Source organism: Panthera uncia, assembly GCF_023721935.1.
Source record: "Panthera uncia isolate 11264 chromosome B2 unlocalized genomic scaffold, Puncia_PCG_1.0 HiC_scaffold_24, whole genome shotgun sequence".
Lineage (NCBI taxonomy): Eukaryota > Metazoa > Chordata > Mammalia > Carnivora > Felidae > Panthera > Panthera uncia.
Genome location: NW_026057580.1, coordinates 74,546,776 through 74,569,865, shown reverse-complemented (window position 1 = coordinate 74,569,865; position 23,090 = coordinate 74,546,776). Strand labels below are relative to the sequence as shown.

The 23,090-nt window shown below is 37.8% G+C and overlaps 1 protein-coding gene across 3 annotated transcripts; it reads left to right on the top strand.

Annotated features, from left to right (window-relative positions):
• The first annotated feature begins 1,796 nt into the window (after nucleotides 1-1,796).
• On the top strand, nucleotides 1,797-22,827 carry GPRC6A (G protein-coupled receptor class C group 6 member A). Of its 3 annotated transcripts, none has more exons than XM_049654235.1 (6): nucleotides 1,797-1,990; nucleotides 5,652-5,955; nucleotides 8,271-8,582; nucleotides 15,954-16,166; nucleotides 19,063-19,186; nucleotides 21,713-22,827. In XM_049654235.1, exons 1-6 carry the CDS (start codon nucleotides 1,797-1,799, stop codon nucleotides 22,825-22,827), a joined length of 2,262 nt encoding a protein of 753 aa, XP_049510192.1. The 3 variants fall into 3 exon arrangements, with proteins under 3 accessions (XP_049510192.1, XP_049510190.1, XP_049510191.1); XM_049654233.1 differs by having other exon boundaries at nucleotides 8,271-9,107; XM_049654234.1 differs by lacking the exon at nucleotides 15,954-16,166 and having other exon boundaries at nucleotides 8,271-9,107.
• Nucleotides 22,828-23,090: the final 263 nt, after the last annotated feature.

Genomic DNA, 23,090 nt, shown 5'->3' with positions numbered 1-23,090 from the left:
ATAAAATTAAAAAATTTGATGTATCTTTAATTTTTGTAAGATAACAAAGTCCCTAAATATTGCTAAAATTGCAACCTAAAAGGAATCATTAGTATAACTTTGTCACCGATTTTTCAAATAAATGTCAGTTCTGAATAATATGGTCACATGAGGGTCATTCATACCTTCAGAATCACTCTGAGTTGTTTACTACCTATTATATACTTTTGCTGGGCAATTACCTGAATTTATTATTATTTTTATCTTTACCAAAATCATCTTTGAACTTGTAACTACAGTAGACCTTGGAGGTTATCTGAACAAAATGACTAAACTCATAAAAACAAATATATTTAATTGCACCCATATATATACACAAATGAATAATAAGATTAAGATGGGCAAAATGCAAATACTGTACATTTGAAGAGACTTCAAACTCATGTATATTAAACTTTCTGAACAACTGAAGTTAACTGATTTGGATCCTAAAAAGAAATTCTGCCATTGGGAAAAATGTAAAAATGTGAAGAGCTGTGACTTCTCCACTCTTCAGTTGGCACAACCCCATGTCAGTGGAGCCTAGAGCTAATTTGGATGATGAAAAATACCATAGTAGCTATTATACTCTTTATCTTCTGAAATTCCTTTAAACATGTCCGCTACCCATCAACCATCTGGATGTATTGGGTTGGGAACTATTTGCCCATGATATACCCCTTCTTAATCCAATGTTTGAAAAAGATTGATTTTAAAAAGTAAAGTTAAAAATTTTTAACTTTTTCTTAATGGTGCCTAAGTTGCTGAGGTTTGTCTATCCTCTGTTAAGTTCCAAAAGATATCCAGTAAATCATGTTAGTTCATATTCCTAAGCATTTAAGAACATGTAAACTAAAATTTGTTCCAAATTTATAAAAATAAAATCCACACACTGTGGCAATGTCAATGATCTATAACAGACCTTTCTTGTTCAAAGCCAAACACTGTATCAGGTAAGTTATATCTCAATTTTAGTTTTTTTTTTTTTAATTTTTTAATGTTTATTTATTTTTGAGAGAGAGAGACAGTGTGAGCTAAGGAGGGGCAGAGAAAGAGGGAGACACAGGATCCGAAGCAGGCTCCAGGCTCTGATATGTCAGCACAGAGCCTGGGCGGGGCTTGAACTCACGAGCCATGAGATCATGGCCTGAGCAGAAGTTGGGACACTTAACCGACTGAGCCACCTAGGCACCCCAATTTTAGTTTTGACCATTACCACCAAAACTATTTCCAACACATGTAAACTGGAAGTGCTAAATACCTAAAACTAACTGAATTTCATTTTTTAAAAATAGAGATTTTCTGGAAAAATAAACAGTTTATAAATTATGCTGAAGCTTTTGTGCCTTGAATGTGATACCTTTGGAAATGTAAAACTGTCCATTCCTGAAGGGGGAACACTTTCCCTTACTGCTGCCTCTTGAAGATTCTATACTCTACTTCAAAAGAAATGCCAACATGACCCAAAGCCCTTGACATATCAGTGAAGCAAGAGTGCTATCCCAGCAAGGACCTGTGTTTCTAATTCTATAATGTTTTTCCTAGCTTTGCTGCTAGCATACATCTCCAACAATGGAGTGTTAGAGTCCGATATGTTCTTCTTGGTGAAGAATTGTTTTGACTATCATCAAGCATCTGAAAACTGAATGTTTCCAGCCTTTGACACTGCCCTATACCTTACATGGTGTTTACAGGTGAAATAGGAACCATGTTGTTGGCACTCTGTGAGCTTAATGATTCCTAAGAACTCACATGAACTGAACAAATGAGAGAGAAGCATGGCACTGTTGATTATACCGATTACCTGTTTTGTGATTCCTCTTGCTACTTCCCAGACTTGCCAGACCCCTGACGACTTCGTGGCTGCCACTTCTCCAGGGCATGTCATAATTGGAGGTTTATTTGCCATTCATGAAAAAATGCTGTCCTCAGAAGACTATCCCAGACGACCAGAAATCCAGAAGTGTGTTGGGTGAGTAAAGCCTCAGAGAACACATTTAAATTTCAAGATTACACTATGAGATTAGGGCATGTAAACATTTACTTGTATTAACATTTAAATTATTTTAATAAAATGTACACTAATATATTTTTAAGTTACATATAGTCATGCGATCCTTCCTTAAAAGAGAAATATATCAGCACTATATGTATAGTCGACCTCCAAGTGCAGAGGCAATGAATGCTTTCCACTAATGTATCTATTTGGATTTTGCCTTAAAAAACTCCCTGAAGTCACTTGAGAAAACCATCTGGAGACACTGTAGCCTGTCCACTGCAAGCATACAGAGCACATTTATATTTATATTATTATAAATAATGTTTATAAGCATATTATAAACATACTATAAATATATGTATGTTTATTATATATTAAAATTATATTATATTAGTATTATATTATATGATTATATAATATTAATATTATAATGTAATATAATTATATATTAACATTATATTATATAATTATATAATTTAAAATTAATATATATTAATTTACATTACATTATTTCTATTATGTATTACTTATGTTTATATCATCTACAATATGCATTTTGTTTTAAACATAGATCTATTGTTTATTTAGTTCTTTGTTTAAAATAGGCGACATTTAAAATCTCTCTACACCAGCATTTTTGTCAGTGCTGCATTCATTTCATTCTTGAAATAATCTAATTCTCTTATGATAAATTAGGATCCTACTTCAACTTAGTGTTCCTTCTTCTTTGATGAACACTATCGGCTGAAAGCTTGGCTATAAAAAAGACATGTGGCACCGTGTACTAGGGAAAAGTAAAGCTGGGCAGAGGATGTTACAAATGGATTTTCTTTAAGGACAGCAGGATATTTGAATTCTAACTTCAGTCTGGGGACAAACTCATTTTGTAGACTTGGGCAAATCACTTAAATTCTCTGAGTCAGTTTCCAATTTTCTCTTTTGTAAAATAAGTTCCCGGATAACTTCTAGGGACATGGGCAGCATCAGCTTCTGTTGCTATGGCAATCTGATCAACATGCTTTTTTCCAACTCTGAAATCTTACTTCTATCTTCATGTTCTTGTATGTAAATTTAACCTCCTTTCCCACTCCCCTCCCCCCTTTTTTCTTTCTTTATCAGAACATATTTACCAAGTACTCTAAGAATGTTGTCAGATAAAATGTGGTCCCACATCACACTAAGATTCCTTCCTGGCATTCTCCCTAGAAGTTGGGCACGTTGAGCTACTGTTTTCTTAAATGTTGATTATCAGGAATACCAGTGAACACCTCAAAATAATTAATGAAGATTCTCAGAGCACTAAATCGGTACTCAAAAAATGACTGCAGACCTGCAATTATAGGCTAACAATTAAGGATAAAAAATACTAAAAAAATCATTGATCTAATAAGAAAATATATTCTGAAAAAAATTACTGAATCGAATATCTTTTCACCTTATTGACAATCCCTGAAAGAAACAGTATTCATTTAGCATGAAACAGCTCTATACATATATATTTTTTAAAATATTTATTTATTTATTTATTTATTTATTTATTTTGGGGGGGGAGGGGGGTTGTGGGGAGCAGAGAGAGAGGGAGACAGAGAACCCCAAGCAGGCTCCACACTGTCAGAGCAGAGACTGACAAGGGCTCGATCTCATGAACTATGAGATTATGACCAGAGTTGAAATCAGTAGTTAGACGTTTAACCAACTGAGCCACCTAGGTGCTCCAAACAGCTATATATTAAGTGCCTACATTAATGAGGCCCTATTCTAGGTGTTGGGATACTGAAGTGAATACACCAAAGAAGTTTAGACTTTCATGGAGCTAGCATGTGGGGACCCTGCAATCTTATACATATTGTCATACAATTCATTATTTTTGTTACAATTCATTATTTTACCTTTTCTCTCTTTTTTGCTTCTCTTTTCAAATTAAAAACTTAATGCTGATTTGCCATACTTTGCTTTTAGATAGTCTACAATGACAAATAGTATCATTCAAATACTTTACCGTAACTCAGTGAATTAAAAGAAAAGTTAAAAATATCAAAACCCTGAACAATAATATTGTCCTCTATGAATGGATAAAGAAGACATGGTATATAAACATGTATATATACATATATGTGGAATACTTTTCATCTATAAAAAAGGAATAAAATCTTGCCATTTGCAACAGCATGGATGAGTCTAGGGACTATAATGCTAAGCGAAGTATATCAGTCAGAGAAAGACAAATACTGTAGGATTTCATTCATTTAAGAAACAAAACAAACAAGGGATGCCTGTGTGTCTCAGTCGGTTAAGCATTTGACTCTTGGTAATGGCTCAAGTCATGATCTTCTTTCTAGTGGTGAAATTGAGCCCCCTGTCCAGCTCCATGCTGAGGGTGGAGCCTGCTTGGGATTCTCTTTCTCCCTCGCTCTCTGCCCCTCCCCTGCTCATGTGAGAGCACATTCTCTCTCTCAAAATAAATAAATAAACTTTAAAAAAAGGAAACAAAACAAATGAACAAAAGAAAAATAGAGACAGACCAAAATATAGACTCAACTGTAGAGAACAAACTAATGGCTATCAGAGGGAAGGTGGGTTGGGAGACAGTTGAATAAGTTGAAAGAATTAAGTGTACACTTATCTTTTTTTGAGAGAGACAGGGAGAGAGAGAGAGAGAGAGAAAGTGTGTGTAAGAGTAGGGGAGGGGCAGAGAGAGAGGGAGAGAGAGAATCCCAAGCAGGCTCCACACGGTCAGTGCAGAGTCCTACATGGGGCTTGATCCCATGAACCTGAGATGAGATCAAGAGTCTGACTCTTAACAAACTGAGCCACGCAAGTGCCCCAAGAGTACATTTATTTTGATGAGCTGACTAATGTATAGAATTGTTGAATCACTACATTGTATACCTGAAATTAACATAACACTGTATGTTAACTATACTGGGATTAAAATAAAATAATAATAACAATATTCTCCTTTAATTATTAAAAAATTGAATCTTTACTATATATTAGATACTGTTTGTAACCTTTTGTATACAGTGGTGGATGACATAAACTTAACAGCAAAGCAGTAATCAAGCAACTCAGTCCTCTGAAGTAATCGCAAATCAAGAAGTCAACTGGGAAAATCCACTGAAAGAGTAAACAGCTATATTTCAGAACTTAAATAGTGCATTTATCTAGGAGAAAGCTATTCAGCTTATACAGTCTATTTTATATATAATTCTGAAGGTCTTATTAAACTGGTTTCCAATCACAACAGATTATATTTAAAAAAAGACAGTGGGCTAGTGAGTCTAGGGAGCAGATACTTGGACGGTGATAAAATGGTGACATCTAACTACAAAAAGGAGCAAAAATCAGACATATCTCCATACTGCAGAATACTAAACTGAGTATTCAAATGATCCCCAAATTAATCAGAAACAAGTTAAATTCTATTCCACAGACTCCATTTGAGAAACTATATACCATTTAGAAAAGTTTCCATCAAGAACTCTTTTAAAATAAAATTTAGGCCCTTTAAGAATTGAGCCTCGCTGATCCAGAAATTGTCTATTATAAGGCAGAGATGTGAATCAAATGAGTTACCATCATGTCTAGAGAAGAATTCTATTCTGATTGCTTTAAAAAGTTTGTTTCTCAACAGGTTTGAAATATCAATTTTTCTTCAAACTCTTGCCATGATTCACAGCATTGAGATGATCAATAATTCAACACTATTATCTGGAATCAAACTGGGGTATGAAATCTATGACACTTGTACAGAAGTCACAGTGGCAATGGCAGCTGCTCTGAGGTTTCTTTCTAAGTTCAACAGCTCCGGAGAAATCATGGGGTTTAAATGTGACTATTCCAGCTACATGCCAAGGGTTAAGGCTGTCATAGGTGCTGGCTACTCAGAAATAACCATGGCTGTCTCCAGGATGTTGAATTTACAGCTTATGCCACAGGTGGGTTTTGTTTTATCCTTGGTTGGTTTTGATCATATTCCTTATTATGAGGGGATCAGGGTAACCCAGGAAACTAGCTGGGGAGTTGATCTTACTTTAACCTTCTCTTTCTTCAGTTAAAGAAAGGTATGTGCCCTATTATGGAGAGTATAGTGGATAGAGCACTAAGGGACTATAGTCGCCCCTCCACCTGCCAAGTGTAGTTTCTGATAGTTTACAGTGAGATTCGGATAAGATGGAAATCTCTGAGGGCCTCAGCTGCCTTGTTTCTGAAATAACACCAGTTGGGTGCTATGAGGAGACTGAGAAGTAAACGGACATGGAGGTCAGGGAAGACTTCCTGAAACTTGAATGAGAAAGGACAGCCAAGGGAAGACAAGGAGGGCAGGACAATATCTATGCTGGGAAAGCAGTAAGTCCAAAGTTGAAATGTCCAAAGAATAACAAAAGATCAGTATAGCTAGATCAGTTGTATAGAAAGGAGTGCAGTAAGAAGTGCATTTGCAGAGATAAGCAAGGGCTGGTCATTCAGCACCTTGTAAGCTGTAGTAGGATTTGCATTTTCTTCTGAGTATGGTGGGAAGCTTTTAGCAGAGACTATGGAACTATATATCTCCTTGTAATGCAAGCCAATAAATAATCAAGAAGTAAGCAAAAAGCCCTCTGAAAGCCCTTCACCAAGGTCCTGCATATTACTCAGAGTCAAGCAAGTCGCCTTGGCTTTCACTCTCAATACATTGCTCTGTAACTCACTAGGTCAGTGCTTTCTAGGCTCAAGGAGGATTAGAAGCCAACAGTTAGAAAGCAAAAATAATTACAATCAGATTATCAGGAAATGGCCATCTGATAGAAGTGAACAGATAGAAAAATATAAACCATATATTAAATGTGCATAAGAATTTAAAATATATAACTTTCTGGAGTTAGAGTAAATAAGATCCTGTATCCATGAAAGACTCTGAGAGTTCCATTATATAGCCTAGTAAAGTTGATAAAAAAAAAATTTATATCCATAATGAAAAAAAAAACCAGAATTATTCCCCTAAATATCTCAGAGATAAGGCTTTGGCTCAAATTGTCTAGACTATGTATAATGCTATGAGAAAAGTACATTATTTTTAACAATGATTATTTCATATAAAAAGGTAATTTCCATGACAGACAACACAAAAGGAAACAGGGCTCACTGCAGGGGACACTGATTTTACAGAAACCCAGGTCTCAAAATACAGATGAGCACAGCAATGCCAGGTACAAAATGGAGGCCAGCATAGCAATGTCAGGAAACTAAAGTTTAGTTACTGTCCACTGTGTGCTAATAACCATTTCAATTTTCTCCTTTAATCGTCACAAGAATCCTATCATTTCACATGTAAAGAAATATTAACTAACTTCCCCAAATTTATTGAAGTCAGAATTCTGACAGTTTGTCTGACTCTAAAGCCTACTGACTTTCCACCATACCAGGTGGCTGCTATAAGTAATAGAAGAAAAAAAAAAAGACTCAGCAAGTGACACAGTGCATTTGCAGCTGTGGAAGGTAGTAATTCTCCCTAGAATAAAATCACCAGAACTGTAAATCAAGCAAAACTCTGTACACATTAGGTAGGTATCTCAAAATGCTATTTGAGTAGACCAGAGGTCAGAAAACTATAGCATGTAGATCAAATGTGGCTCTTGAGCTATCAAGAAGGGTGTTTACAATTTTTTGAAAGGTTGTAACAAAAAAAGATATGACAGAGACCATATGTGATCAACGAAGCTTAAAATACTTTATACCTGGTCCTTTGCAGAAAAAAGTGTTCTGGCCCTTAGACTAGATGATTATTTGGCTGGTTGACTTATTTCACCTAGAATAAAAATCACCAAAGTTGTCAATTAGACAAAATGTTGAACATACCGGGTGTCCTAAAAATGCATTCTGTTTATTTGACTAGCTGCATTTTTCCTATATTTATCTCTAAGTATTTAAATAATATCCACTATTGGCCTTGGCCCGAGATATAAGATAGATATAGATGGATATAGAAGTGTAGATGGAAGCATAAGATAAAGCCTGAACCTTCAGAGAGCTTGTACTATACACAATAGAAATGACTGAAGAGCGATGACTCTAAAGAGTTGGCACACAATTACTAAATGTCATGATTTACACTGTTTCTAAAGCAGAAGTTCATTGAAGGGGAAGAATATAAAAGACCAGAGAATTTAGGAAAAGATTACAGAAATTCACAGAAATGAGAGGGGAACACCCAGTATGAACATCCAGCTGGAGTTCATCAGCACCATAACTAAAAGATTCTGTCAATTTCCAGGTGAGTTATGAATCAACTGCAGAAATCCTAAGTGACAAAATTCGCTTTCCTTCATTTTTACGGACTGTGCCCAGTGACTTCTATCAAACTAAAGCAATGGCCCACCTGATTGAGAAGTCTGGATGGAACTGGATTGGCATCATAGCCACAGATGATGACTATGGACAAATGGCCCTCAACACTTTTGCAGTTCAGACCACAGCAAATAATGTGTGCATAGCTTTCAAAGAAGTTCTCCCAGCCTTCCTCTCAGATAATACCATCGAAGTCAGGATCAATGAGACACTTGAGAAAATCATAGCAGAAGCCCAGGTTAATGTCATTGTGGTATTCCTGAGGCAATTCCATGTTTTCAATCTCTTCAGTAAAGCTCTAGAAAGGAATATAAATAAGATATGGATTGCCAGTGACAACTGGTCAACGGCCACAAAGATTACAACCATTCCTAATGTTAAAAGGATTGGCAAAGTTGTAGGGTTTACCTTTAGAAGAGGGAATATGTCTTCCTTCCATTCCTTTCTTCAAAATCTGCATATATTTCCCAGTGATAATAACAAGGTCTTAAATGAATATGCCACACTCTTGTCTGCTTGTGCATATGTCAAGGACAGTGATTTGAGTCAGTGCATTTCCAACCATTCTCAGGGGACTTTGGCCTACAAGGTTGACAAGGATTTAGAAAGGAACTTCTCCCTGAGAAATGATTTCCTGTGGGATTATACTGAGCCAGGCCTTGTTCACAATATCCAGCTTGCAGTACTTTCTCTTGGTTATGCCATTCGGGATCTCTGCCAAGCTCGCGACTGTCAGAACCCCAACGCCTTTCAACCATGGGAGGTACTAACTCATACATTCAAGAAAATTCCCCTACCATCCTTCCTTTCCTTGCTTTAATTTTCAAGTATTTATATTAACTGTCTTAATCGTATTCCTTTTGAAGGTAGATACATTAAGTGTTCAAATAACATGCATTTCTCTCATTAGCTCTTTGTTCTTGAGGATAATAGAGTTGTTATTTTACCTTTACTACTCTGACCCACTAAAGTAGTGCTCTTTTATTTTCCAAGAAGATCCAGTTGGTAGTATTATTTTTTGTGAGTATATGGATTTGTATCTGATCTTGTAGTTTTTCAGTGCTTCATATGAATTATCTCTTTTAGTGTTCTTGACAAACACAAGACCAGGCATGTTTAATGGTCATTTTTATTATCACTAAATATTATCAGTCGAAAAACTAAAGCTAGAAGCACTAGAAATATTACTCTTGTTTGGATCTTCTGCCTCCATGCCCTCTGTTTTCCATAGGATTTTGTTGGTTTATAGTTGGTTTTTGTTGGTTTAAAGCCTCCAGTTATGACTTTTACTTAGAACAGCCTCCTTAGGACTCCAGTCTTTTCAAATGAACATTGTTAGATAAATCATAACAATTCCTATGATATCTCCGGTTGAAATGAACCACTAATTGTCGGTAAAAGGCGTCTTTTCATTTCTTCTCTTTGATTAGTTTGTAGAAACTCAAATTAAAGCTTAATGTGGCTCTTTTTAGTAAAAATTTTCCATTGTGCTTTTTAAATGCTGATAAACAAGACATTTGAAAGCAATTGTTGCCTTATATGATGATAAATTTTACTCATTAAAAACAGATTTCTCAATACTGTGTACTCAAAGCCAAACTTGTCTGTTTTGGTGCAGAATCATGTCCCGAAAATATATTTATTATAAATGTGTAAGGGAAAAGAAGGTGAAAGGAAGTAAGACTCAAGTGTTACCATATACGTGAGTATGCAGGGCAGACTATTTCTACTTTTGTCATTTTTACTTTTAATAGTCCCAAACACAAGCTCCAAGGTCTAAGGTCATCCGCTTACATTTAGGTGGATCATGTGATGGTATAGGGTATTTTAAATTTCTCATTTTAAAACTAGTTTTGATCTTGTAAATGCAAGGCAAAAAAACTAATAAGGAGGTAAGACTAGAGATTAGGATTTTTGTTTTGTTTTGGCCTTTTTGTTTTTAATTTTTTTTAACGTTTATTTTTGAGACAGAGAGAGACAGAGCATGAATGGGGGGAGGGTCAGAGAGCGAGGGAGACACAGAATCAGAAGCAGGCTCCAGGTTCTGAGCTGTCAGCACAGAGCCTGACGCGGGGCTCGAACTCACGGACCGCGAGATCACGACCTGAGCCGAAGTCAGACGCTTAACCGACTGAGCCACCCAGGCGCCCCGAGATTACGATTTTTTAAGTTAAAACTATCTAAAAAATAAAAATTATATATATATATATATATATATATATATATATGTCTAGCTATTTTAAGATGTCTGTTTGAAAGCATACTCTTTGTAATATAAAACTTAAATCAGGGATTGATAAAAACTACAAATGAAGTTGACCACAATAATGAAACCACTACCTGAAATTTTAAGAATGAGAGGTTGAGAAAGAGTAATAGAAATTAGACAATCCTAGAGGCAGGATAAAGGGGAGGAGACATAAGGAGCCTCTAAGGAAGGATAGATAAAAATAGCAAGGACTATTTATCCACTAAAGATCTGGGAAAGTATTTTAAATCAGGAATGAATCTCAAACATTCTGAGGAAAAGACTTGGGAAAGTATAATCTAAGCAGAGTCTTCTAAAATGTTTTGTTTAAACAGTAGGAGCCTGGGGTTATTCTTTATTCCCTCTGGGAGCCTGGTTACCTAGAAACCAAACAGGAAATAGACTGGAAAGGAAGAACATGTGAGTGACTTGCTCTTTTGATCACAACGTGAGTGAACCACATCTGTGCCAGATTCAGTAGGACAAACAATGCGAATAATTTTTATGAAGAAATCTCCATAGACTTCAAATTTAAAAGATCAGCAATATCTAGGGTCACTAATCAAAGACACATTCCTAAAGATTATTTTGTCCCTTGGTAAGATTCACTAATATCTAAATATTACTTTCTAGATAATTTTATATTCAAATAACTTTAAAGGAGTTTTTCCCAATATTTGGGGATAGTTCTTACTTTGGCTCCACATTTGGAGACACCTATGAGAAGTATTCGGGAAAAGCACAGCCAGGACTGTTTTACTTCAATACAGTTTTGATGTTTCTCAGATGTGCATGAGGATACCACCTCCTTGTTGTAAACAGTGATTTTGGTTTTTTGTTTGTTTGTTTTCCTTTACTTATGATGATATAGAAAGTAGTAAGTGATGCATGTGAGATGACAGACTTATAGTCAAACTTCCCATGTGTACATATATTTAGCAAACATTTATTGGACGTCTCAATGCTCCAGTCCAATGTTGAGTGTTGAAAATATTAGGGAAAACAAGACAATTCTCTTCCTGAAGGAGTCATCTGTCCACTGGTGTGTACAACCAACCAATTAAGGAGTTGATTACAATGCAGAATGATGCATTACTATGTTTCATAGGGGCACAAAATGGCAGCGAAGCACTTAACTGAGGCAACCAATCCAGTATTAGCAATTCAGAAAACATTCTCCAAAGACCATACATCTCTGGAGAATATGATGGAAGGGTAGGAGTTAGGACACAAATACTCCAGCAAGATCTGAGAAGGGAGGGTAAGTATGGCATCTTCAGGGGTAAGTAAATAGTGTCACAGAATTGGAGTTTCTTGTGGAAACTACAGGTGAATGAAAGTAGAAGAAGGATCCAACATCAGGGTCTAATGAATCAGAGCATCTCAAATTTTGATTTGCAGTTGAATGGCCTGGGAATCTCATATCATGTATCTGCTAATTCTGTGGGGGGATACCTGAGAGTCTGCACTTCTAACAGTCTCTCAGGTGATGTTGATACTGCTAGTCCAGGGACCATCGTTTCAATAGAAAGGCCGCAAACTATGTTTAAAGGTTTGGACTTGATAGAGCAAAGCGAGCCAATTAAATCTATTTTGAGACAGGACAGTGTTCTGATCTGCTTTTCACTGCAGAAGTAGCATTTCATTTCCACTGTGGTGTGCACTGCTCAGAGGGACACAAGCCTAGAGGCAGAAGGATCAATTTGGTAATCCAGTCACGAAATAAGGATGGCTTATACTCCAGGTATAAGTACTACAAGCACTGTGTGTGACAGTGAGGATGGAGATGCATACATGGTTGTGTAAGAGGAAGAATGAAGAGCATCTGTAGATAGACTGGGTGTAAAAGATGCAAAGAGAAGCAAAGATGCTGCAAGTGATTCCACATTTGGACATTTGATGACTTTGTTGAGAAGGAAACATAAAAAAGTAGAGGTTTGGTGGGGAGGAGAAGTATTAAGCATTCTGTTTTGGAGATGTTGAATTCGAAGAACTTATGAGACATTCAAGTGTAGCAACGGAAGAAATGTGTGCTGAGAAGAGAGTGATTTTGAAGTGATAAGGAAAACAATAACTAACAATTTTGGAGGGCGACTATACCAGGCATTGACATATATGATCTCTAACCTCTATAATATTCTGGTAGGTCCACAGGTTTGTGTTTCTTACACTCCATCTTTTTTTAAAATTTTTTTTAACGTTTATTCATTTTTGAGACAGAAAGAGACAGAGCATGAATGGGGGAAGGTCAGAGAGAGAGGGAGACTCAGAATCTGAAGCAGGCTCCAGGCTTTGAGCTGTCAGCACAGAGCCCGACACGGGGCTCGAACTCACGGACCGCGAGATCATGACCTGAGCCGAAGTCGGACGCTCAACCGACTGAGCCACCCAGGCACCCCTCTTACACTCCATCTTAAAGTGGCAAGAGGAAATGTTACCAGTGATGGAGACTTGTGGCAGTTTAGAGACGGACGGGGCCTCCACAATGAGGGTCTGGCCCACGGTCCCCCACACGGTTAGCAGTGAGACTATCCCAGCCTTAGTCCAGGGTGCTTTCTGCTATGGTACAGAAAATTTCACAGAAGAAAAAGACATGGGTTGGGCACCAGACAGAAATGCAAGGCTGCTTCCTCTGCTCTCTCTAATTCACCCACAAGCACAGCTTTCTTAGGAAGATGTGGACACTGCACCAGTCAGGGAAATGGAAAACAGCATTACCAACAACAGCTTAGTTGGTGTGGCCCCCTGGCTTTGTGTTCTCAAAAACAGGTCATTGCCATACACAGGGTGAGTTATATAATCATGGAAACACAAATCTTACTGTTTAATGGTGTCAATTTATAGTGACTTTCAGAGTCTCCATGGAAAATAAATAAATAAGTGCTGGAAAAAGCCTTTAAGAGCTTAGTAACCAGAGCACTAATGTTCAAAACTTACCTTAATCCAGAGCAAACGTTGTGTTTTAATTAACAGGTAACAAATGCACTGTTTTGTTTGCCTCCACCCTCTCTCTTGTGAGAACAAGCATAGTTATGTTGGCTTAGGTACTTCATACACCGTTATCGCTATTTACAGAATGTATATGTGCCAGAAAACCTAATTAAGTGCAGGAAAAAACAAGTAGAAATTATAGTTCAAACTCAAAAGAGGAAAAGGATATGCTTCCTAAAGAACCGAGTTACTGGGGTTTATGTGTGTATTGCTTAAGGAGAGAACAGAAAAAAAAAATCAACACACAGGTGGAGGTGGAAACACTGACAGTGGGTCCTTACTTCCTCTTTTATTTTTGTTCCCTTCATATTTTTTCTTCCAGGCAATTGCTAGAAAAAGCTTTTGTTGGTTAATTCCACCATGTTAAATCTGATATCCTGCTCCTTTAAGTCTATTTATTTTGAGACACAGAGAGAGTGGAGGAGGGGCAGAGAGAGAGGAAGAGAGAGAATCCTAAGCAGGCTCTGCACTGTCAGCTCAGAGCCCAGTACGGGGCTGGAACTCACGAACTGTGAGATCATGACCTGAGCCGAAACCAAGAGGCAGATGCTTAGTTGACTGAGCCACCCAGGTGCCCCTGATATCCTGTTTCTTTAAAGTAATACTATTTTACATTCATTAAGAGAACTAAGAAATCTGTGGAAACATATAATAAAATTAATACACATACTCAGATATTTTACTAACGTGACATTTGGTCACTGACCTGCCTATCGTGACTAATATATTTACCTTAAAATATAGCTTGATTTTCTTATAGTCTATTGACCAAAACAAAAATTGAAGGAAAGAAACATTCATAAAAGATGAACTGATAAGGAATAGAAGAATAATTCTATTCGAATAGAATAATTTCTGCCTCATTCCAGATTTTGCACTCAACAAGAGCCACATAACATCATAGACTTAGATGAGTAGGCCCAGTGTGTCCAGAAAGGGTATTTACTTAGCCGTGATTATATATCAAGTTAATGGCGGAGCAGTGTTTTTCTCTCTCCCAGAACAGCGATCTTCCTCTGCAGCACAATCTCAATACAGCTGCCTCATTTGTCAGTAAAACATTTCCTGTCCTAGCTGTTTTACATACAAGTTCTCATGTACGAACTCGGTAACAAGACAAGTAATTTTTCATTGCATTTCTTTCCTCTGAAATTAAAAAAAAATCATTTTGTGAATTACATTGGAAAGGTCACTTTATACTCAATCACTGAAACAGATTTGAAAACCTCTGAAGATAATAATATCCGTACCTCCAACCAAATGAGTAACAAAGGATGTATTCAGAAGGCAGGTACTGGCAGTACCTTATACCCCGAGCTAAACCTCTCTGGTGGGAGATGTCCTGAGAACAGGGTGCTGTTGTCACTGGACTGTCCCATGTTTGTATGTCTGTCCCCTTAGCCTTCATTTTGCGGATGGTGAGCATAACACCTACTGGTTTGGATTACCCACTCAGGCTTGGCCAAGGATCCAACTGTGACTAGAAGGAAAGAATGAATTTTCCTGCCTCCGGTAGCTCCAGATGACATATCGATAACTGCTTTTGAGTCAGATGGAAAATACAATATGGAGGACTTGAATTAAAATATTGTTAGGTGCAATGGAAAGACCTGAAAGTCAAAATGTGTGTCCTCAGATTTAGTCCACTTACCCCTTTTCTGATGGTGCTCACCTAAGAAAGGAGGAAGATGATCTCTGTTCAGTTGTTTCATTGAGTTGTTATGGAGAAGAAGGATATCACACTTCTGAGAATTATCAAGTAATATATGAACGTCAGGTGACATAATTAATAGACTCAAAATATTTTTATTTATTTGCACAATGTCCTTATTAGCTAACTAATAGTGTTAACAGATATTAATATACCCTTTACTAATCTTAATCTGTCCCTAATACTGGGATAAACTGCTTATATGCTTAATTACATATAATCCTTACAATAACCCTATAAGGTATACAGATGGGGAACCTGGACCTAGAGAGAAATTGAAGTGTCAAGACCACATCACTAATGAGATATAGAACCTGTATTAGAGCCCAGGCAACTGCCCCAGAGGACCTATCCTGAAATTGTGCAATGTGAAAAAAATGAAGATCCTCATATTCCAATTTTATAAGCTAGAGAAGCTACTCTCCATAAACATTAACTTGCTTTCTCAGATTCACAGAACAAGACTTTGGCAGAAATAAGGCTAGAATTGTCAAATTGTTGCCAGATAGTTAAGAACCTTCTCAACTAGTTACCATACTCACTGATCCAGAATGTCCTTTTTCTACTTTTAAGTGATATTCCATATAAGGCAGTGTTATAATTGGGATATAATGGATGCATATTTCTATTCATGTTTGTTTCTATTTTCTATTTTATAGTTACTTGATGCACTAAAAAATGTGACATTCACTGATGAAGGGAATTCATTTCATTTTGATGCTCATGGGGATATGAATACTGGATATGATGTTGTGCTCTGGAAGGAGATTGATGGTCACCTGACTATCACCAAGATAGCACAATATGATCTGAAGAATGATGTCTTCGTCATCACAGACCAAGAAACAAAAAATGAGTTCAGAAATCTTAAGGTAATTTTGCGGTAGGCTGCTTATAGCATTCAAATCAAATTAGTACCTCAATTGCAAAAGTCCTTGACCCCACCAGGACCTCCAGTGATCCTACTGCCTGTTTACTGTCCCCATCTTCCCTCCTTAAATGCTATGGTCAACTTGTGTGTCATCCCTTGTACATGCTCTCTTTATCATACTCATTTGACTAGAGCATAATCCTGGTTAAACTCAACTCTTTGCCTAATCAGTAGAGCCCCCATGTAGCTGAACTTGAACTTGGCAAAACAAAAACAAAGCCAAAAGCACCTTGTTGACTGTTCTCACTTCAAAGTCATGACCTCTAACTTCCAGTGGGCCCTTAGCGCTGTTGGGCAATCAGACTATTACCTTACTTAGTCCATTACCTCACCTACCTTCCTAGATAGCTATTTCATAATTTTTATTCCCTTTTCTGATCCAACACATCTTCCCCATCTTCACTTTTAGGTGACTTTTCTTCCTATGTCACTAACAAAAGTGAAACACTCAAAAGAGAACAGCAGTGTTCCCCTGCCACCACATCTGTCTTCCATCCAGCACTATGGATGGGCTGTCTGCTCCTGGCCAAGGTCAGCTCCTCCCTTGATCTCTGGATCCCAACTCTTTACCACTTACTCTGTGATACTGCTCTGGCAATTCTCCACTCTCTCCCACATCCTCAAGTATTTTCTCTTCTCCATTATCTACATAGTGATATAAATATGCTGTTATTCCTTCCATGTTCCAAAAAAAGAACGAAACTCCATTGATCCTCCACTTCTCCTTCTATGTACTGCCCATTCCTCTATTTCTCTTGACATCAAAACTCCTTGAGAAATTTAAATACATTCACTGGTCCCAATTTCTCTCTTCCCATAATTCTTTTGAACTCTTTCCAATCCATCAAAATTCTTTCTATCTAGTTCACCAATGTTAACAAATCCAAAAATCATCTAACTAATTACTAGTAATTAATTATTCTCCTCTCTGTAAAATGCTCTTTATTGTTCCCACAACACCACAGTCCCTTGATTTTCTTCCTCTGTCTCTGGCCACTATTTCTTAGTCTCCTTTGCTGGCTCCTTATCATTCCAGCTGCCTATAAATATTGGCTTACCCAGAGCTCAGAACTGCTCCTTTCCTGGGTCTACACTTTGCCTTAGTGATCTCATCCAGGCTCATGATTTAAATAATGTCATTCATTAATAGAGAAGGCAGAGGACTCCCAGCTTTTTATCTTCTGAAGTTCAATCCTCATAAATATACAACTGTGCAACTGACATCTCTACCTTGGAGTCTAATAGTCATCTTGACTGATTACCTCCAAAACTGAGCTTCCAAACCTACCCTCATCTCAATAAATGGCAATTTCCTTTTAGTTGTTCGTGGAAAAACCTGGTGGAATCCTTGTCATGCTTCATATCCAATCTAAGTTTCACTTTCAAAATGGGCCTAGAATCTTACCACCTTTTGTTCTCTACTCCACTGCTACTACTCCAGTCCAAGCTACAATCACCTGTCACCCAGAATAAGACAGTAGTCTTCTAACTGCTCTCTGTTTCCACTCTTACTCACTGTGGTCTATTCTTAAAGCAGCAGACAGAGTAATCCTATAAACTATAATACTCTACTCAAAACACTCCCATACATCCTGTTTCTTTTAGGGTAAAAGCCAATGTCTTTAAAAACCTTACATGACCTGCCACCAGGACCTACCTGACCTCATCTCCTACTACCTTCCCCTCCCCCTTGCCTCTTCTTCCAACCCCACAAGATTTCTTGCTCTTCCATATGTACCTTCCTTTCTCCTAGCTCAAGTCCAAAACATCAGATAATCCCAAATCTTTTGCTATCCCAAAGTTATTAATACCAGACTTTAGAATGTCTTTGCTGTATCTTATGATAAGGGAAGAGAATATTTCTCTTTTACCCCCCAATGATGTCCTGCCTACTGACAACCCAGATCAGGAATAACTGTGTTGAGAAGAAGAAAACCACCATTGTGGACTCAGGGGTACTGAATCTTGGCTACTTTTTCTTTCCCAGCCAGATCATTTTCATCTCCCAGAGAAAAGACCAGTTAGCTTAGTCATTGGATTGTGTTCCTGGCTCAGGAATAGCTATTAAGAGAATCTAGAGAAAGCTTCATTTACCCATTATGCTTTGGTATCTCAAAAGGTAAGACAGTAACAGATTTACTTCACAAGTTATGCGTGAGAAAGGGACTGTGAATGGAAAAAAAAAAGCATAGCTGAAGTACAAAGAATTATTAGTTAAATTGGAAACTGAGCGCTCGGTAAAATTAGAATGCTACATATGATTTACATTGTGACATGCCTAATTATAACCTAAAATATTATTTATATATCTAGGGTTACCTTTTTCACTAATACTTTAATAGCTTTAAGTTCAAAATTTCCACTCTTTTGTTTTTAAGCTTAGACTGGACAAAGTCCTTGGACAGCATGATTAATAACCTTCCTCTAAAGAATATAAAAGTGTCCATTAAGTTACTATTTTTCATATATAGTTGAACTCTTTATACAACACAAGACTGGAAATTTCCAGGCCATGACTTCCTTCTTTAGTTCTATCACTACACATTTGTTCCTCTGCTAGGGACTTTCTGAAAGAGCTAATTTCCCTTATTTGCTTTCAGAAGTTATTAAGGTGACAAAAGTACTTCTTCCTAAGGCAGCTTCACTATCTGAAGTATCTTCTGCTTTTTAAACTTGTTCACATGCCTCCAGGTGACAAAACAATTCTATTGTGCTTTTTAAAAACAAGAGAGGGAGAGACCAAAATACTAGTTAGTAAATGTATCTTTAAATCAATCAAGGTTAGTTAGGAAAATAAATCTTTTAAAAATATACTTGAAACTTCTTTCACTTTGCAGCAAATTCAGTCTAAATGCTCCAAGGAGTGCAGTCCTGGGCAAATGAAGAAAACTACAAGAAGTCAACATATCTGCTGCTATGAATGTGTGAACTGTCCTGAAAATCACTACAGTAACCAGACAGGTAATTATAGTCACTACACCATGTACAGTGAATCACCAGAAACATTTCTCCGAGGCTGACTATTTTTTTTACATGAATCCTATTTTGGCTTACATTTTCATTTAAAAAAAAAAGCATCTCATGCTCTTGCTAGATTAAATTCCAGTAAAATTTCATTTTATCTTGGAATTTGCTCTATTATATCAGCAGATGCACAACCAATACCTAATAGAGACATAAAAGTAACTTCACTTCCAAGGGAAGATGTCATCTGCTCAAGTAGACTTCCTCTCCTGCATCTTTCAAAACAACGTGATTTCTCCACCAATCTTTGTCCGTGTATCCCCCACATGGACATGCTGGTCTTGTAACTGGGGCACAATAACTATAATTAAATAAGTGTTGAATTAGCTAAACTGAGCATGATAAAAACCCAGAGGTGTGCATACCCTGGAGATCTCATTATTCCTACCAAAAGGCAGCAAACAGTAAAGCCTAAAAAAAAAAAAGCCTTCTGTGAGACAAGGGGATAAACTATTAACAAAGATGAGCTGCTACTAACTGATTATTTGCCTAACCTGTCTTTAACAATTTCACAAGATCAGTGCAAAATATACAAAGTAAAGAACAAGGTCAGCAGCCTCAGGGTCTTAAAAGGAGCAATCAGCAGTTTCCCTGGAGTCAAATTTTGACTTCAAAATCCATACTTTAAAAGCATCGTATTCCCTTGTTTATTGTTGCATCCCTACTCATCTATAAAAGTTGTGAACCTGAGAACTGGAGCAGCTCTCAGATGCTTACTCTTTTTTCTCACTGCCTCCGAGGGGAGAAGTATCGCAATATAAACGTTCCAATAGTCTTGTTCTGTGGCTATCTCACAAAAATGCCGCTTCTCCTAACCTGAGATGGGCTCTGCTGTGTAAACAATTAGGTAACTGTGGGGGAGAGAGATTTTCCAGGCAATGTCTACCAACTGTCTGCCGAGTGGGATAAATAAAAACGCTGGAAGAGTGTGTCGCATTTATTTCCCATAAAGACACACAAGAGTTTTCAAAATACAATTTGGGCTGTCTTTTGATAACCAAGGCAAGAATAAGTGTTGAAGACTGCTTTTCCTTTGGAGGAAAAGCAAGGATTTAGGGTGATATGAAAAGACATCATCTCCTGTCTTTCTCTCTGTCTCCAGCACACAGCTCTCGTACGTAGACAAGGCCATTAAACGTTTGCCAAACAAGCGAAGAAAATAGCACACGGTAGCAGTGGCAGTTAGGGGAGGACAGAGAAGAACCGCTCTTGTAGGGAAACAGGGTTTGGAAAGAGGAAGAGGCTGGAGAGGTAATGAAGTTCATAAACAGAAACACAACCTGACTTTGAGGTTAATGAAGAAGGGAACGCAGGCCCTATATAAAAATGAATGGGCACTGTGGAGTGTTCTCAGATGGATGCCCAGGGAGCGCCTTTTGGCACTACGGGGGACCCCACCTTTAAGGGGTGAAAATGGAGAGCAAATGCAATCACACTCCCAGGGACTCCACTCTGATATCAACTCTTCCTTCTCTGCCATCAGAATAAGCCAAAATCAGTTTTAAGCTTATCACTGCACATGTGAGTTTACTGACATGTTTCCTGACAAGTTTACTGACTTCCTAGAGAAAAAAAATAAACTTTAATTTTTCATCAACTGAAGTGGTTACAATCCTGTGTTATCTCACTTTTAGAGAGCTTTTAGGGTGACTCAGCCATATTTTCTCTGCTTTTAAAAGAACTGCAGCCTTATTTATAATAGCATTTCTCACTACATTTAGTGTCTACTATGTGTAACACTCCACACAAAGAAGTTTACATTTATTCTGGGCATTGAATGCAGCACCCCAGTGAGGCAGAGCCCTTTTTTTTTTTTTTTTTTTTTTTTTTTTTGCTTTTTTAAAGATTTGAAAATAGACTCAGAAAGTTCAATTCACTTAGTCAAGATTAAGGGAATTATAAGTGATAGAGAAAGGGACTTGAGATACATTTGATTCCAAAGCCCTTCTTTTTTTTTAAGTTTATTAATTTATTTTTGAGAGGGGGAGGGGCAGAGGGAGAGAGAATCCCAAGCAGGCTGTGTGCTGTCAGCTCAGAGACTGGCGTGGGGCTTGATCTCATGAACCCTGAGATCATTATCTGAGCTGAAACCAAAGTTGGATGCTTAACCAACCGAGCCACCCAGGCACCCATATTTCAAAGCCCTTCTTAACAGAGTCCCTGAACTGCCACCTATAATAGCAAGTTCATAAGAGGCTGGCATCTATCTTGAGTATATGGATTCCCTTAAGACTCACAGCCCAGCTGGGCTTTTTGCTTTCTCTTCCCTCACCCTCACACTTTCTCTCAACTTCTTTTGGGTTCTGTGCATGCTTTATTTTAATAAGTAACCAATGTGACAATTATCTATATCCTTTTCTCGTCCGCACTATTACTATGAAGGAGTCTCATTTGTAGCATCATTGTGGACAATCAATCACCTGGCTTAAATGTTTGCAATGTAACTGAATCTCTGTCTTTTAGATATGGATCACTGCCTTTTATGTAACAACGAAACTCAGTGGGCCCCTGTAAGGAGCACAGCATGCTTTGAAAAGGAAGTGGAGTATCTCAGTTGGAATGACTCCTTGGCCATACTGCTCCTGGCCCTCTCCCTACTAGGAATCATGTTTGTTCTGGCCATTGGCATAATATTTACAAGAAACCTGAACACGCCTGTTGTGAAATCGTCTGGGGGATTGCTGGTCTGCTATGTGATCCTTCTCTGTCATTTCCTCAACTTTGCCAGCACGGGCTTTTTCATTGGAGAACCACAAGACTTCACATGTAAAACCAGGCAGACGTTTTTTGGTGTGAGCTTCACTCTCTGCATCTCCTGCATTTTGGTGAAGTCCCTGAAAATTCTGCTAGCCTTCAGCTTCGACCCCAAGTTGCAGAACTTCCTGAAGTGCCTCTATAAACCGATCCCCATCATCTTCACTTGCACAGGTATCCAGGTTGCCATTTGCACAATCTGGCTGATCTTTGCAGCACCTGCTGTGGAAGAGAATGTCTCCTTGCCCAGAGTCATTATCCTGGAATGTGAGGAGGGATCCATCCTTGCATTTGGCATCATGCTGGGCTATATTGCCATCCTGGCCTTCATTTGCTTCGTATTTGCCTTCAAAGGCAGGAAACTACCTGAGAATTACAATGAGGCCAAATTCATAACATTTGGCATGCTCATTTATTTCATAGCTTGGATCACATTCGTCCCCGTCTATGCTACCACATTTGGTAAATATTTACCAGCTGTGGAGATCATCGTTATTTTAATATCGAACTATGGGATCCTGTGTTGCACATTCTTCCCCAAATGCTATGTTATTCTTTACAAGCAGGAGACTAACACAAAATCTGCCTTTCTCAAGATGATTTACAGTTACTCTTCCCACAGCGCAAGCAGCCTTGCCATGAGTCACGTTTCCCTGGACTCCTCTAGCAGCAACATCACAGCGACCAATCCCAGCTCCGGTGGCAGGCCTGCAGCCTGGCAGGAAAGCAGGGATATTCAGGCACAGACATTTGCACACATACGCAGAGAAAACGCTGCAAGTATGTCTAAAACTTTGCCTCGAAAAAGAATGTCAAGTATATGAAGGAGTCCTTAAGAAATGGCATGTTCTGGAATAAAATGTCTCCAGGGTCTCTGTGTTTAAAATGTGCATTTGTTTCCCAACAAATATATTCTATGTGTTTCTTCACTGTCACCGTGTTCACCAATTTTTGGTTGAACACTCCCTCTGTCCAACCACTTCTTTAACAAAGAAAATAGTACCCTCAGCCTGGAAATGCCTTCATTCCTTATCACCTCCATCTGTCTCCATCTTTATCTCCTTCTTCTTAGACACATAGTTAAAGG

Bases quoted from the DNA above. Each gene is read 5' to 3' on its own strand.
- GPRC6A (XM_049654233.1), top strand. From the start codon at position 1,797: ATGGCACTGTTGATTATACCGATTACCTGTTTTGTGATTCCTCTTGCT. The intron at 5,956-8,270 runs GTGGGTTTTGTT...GTCAATTTCCAG, and splicing joins ATTTACAGCTTATGCCACAG to GTGAGTTATGAATCAACTGC. The intron at 9,108-15,953 runs GTACTAACTCAT...TCTATTTTATAG, and splicing joins ACGCCTTTCAACCATGGGAG to TTACTTGATGCACTAAAAAA.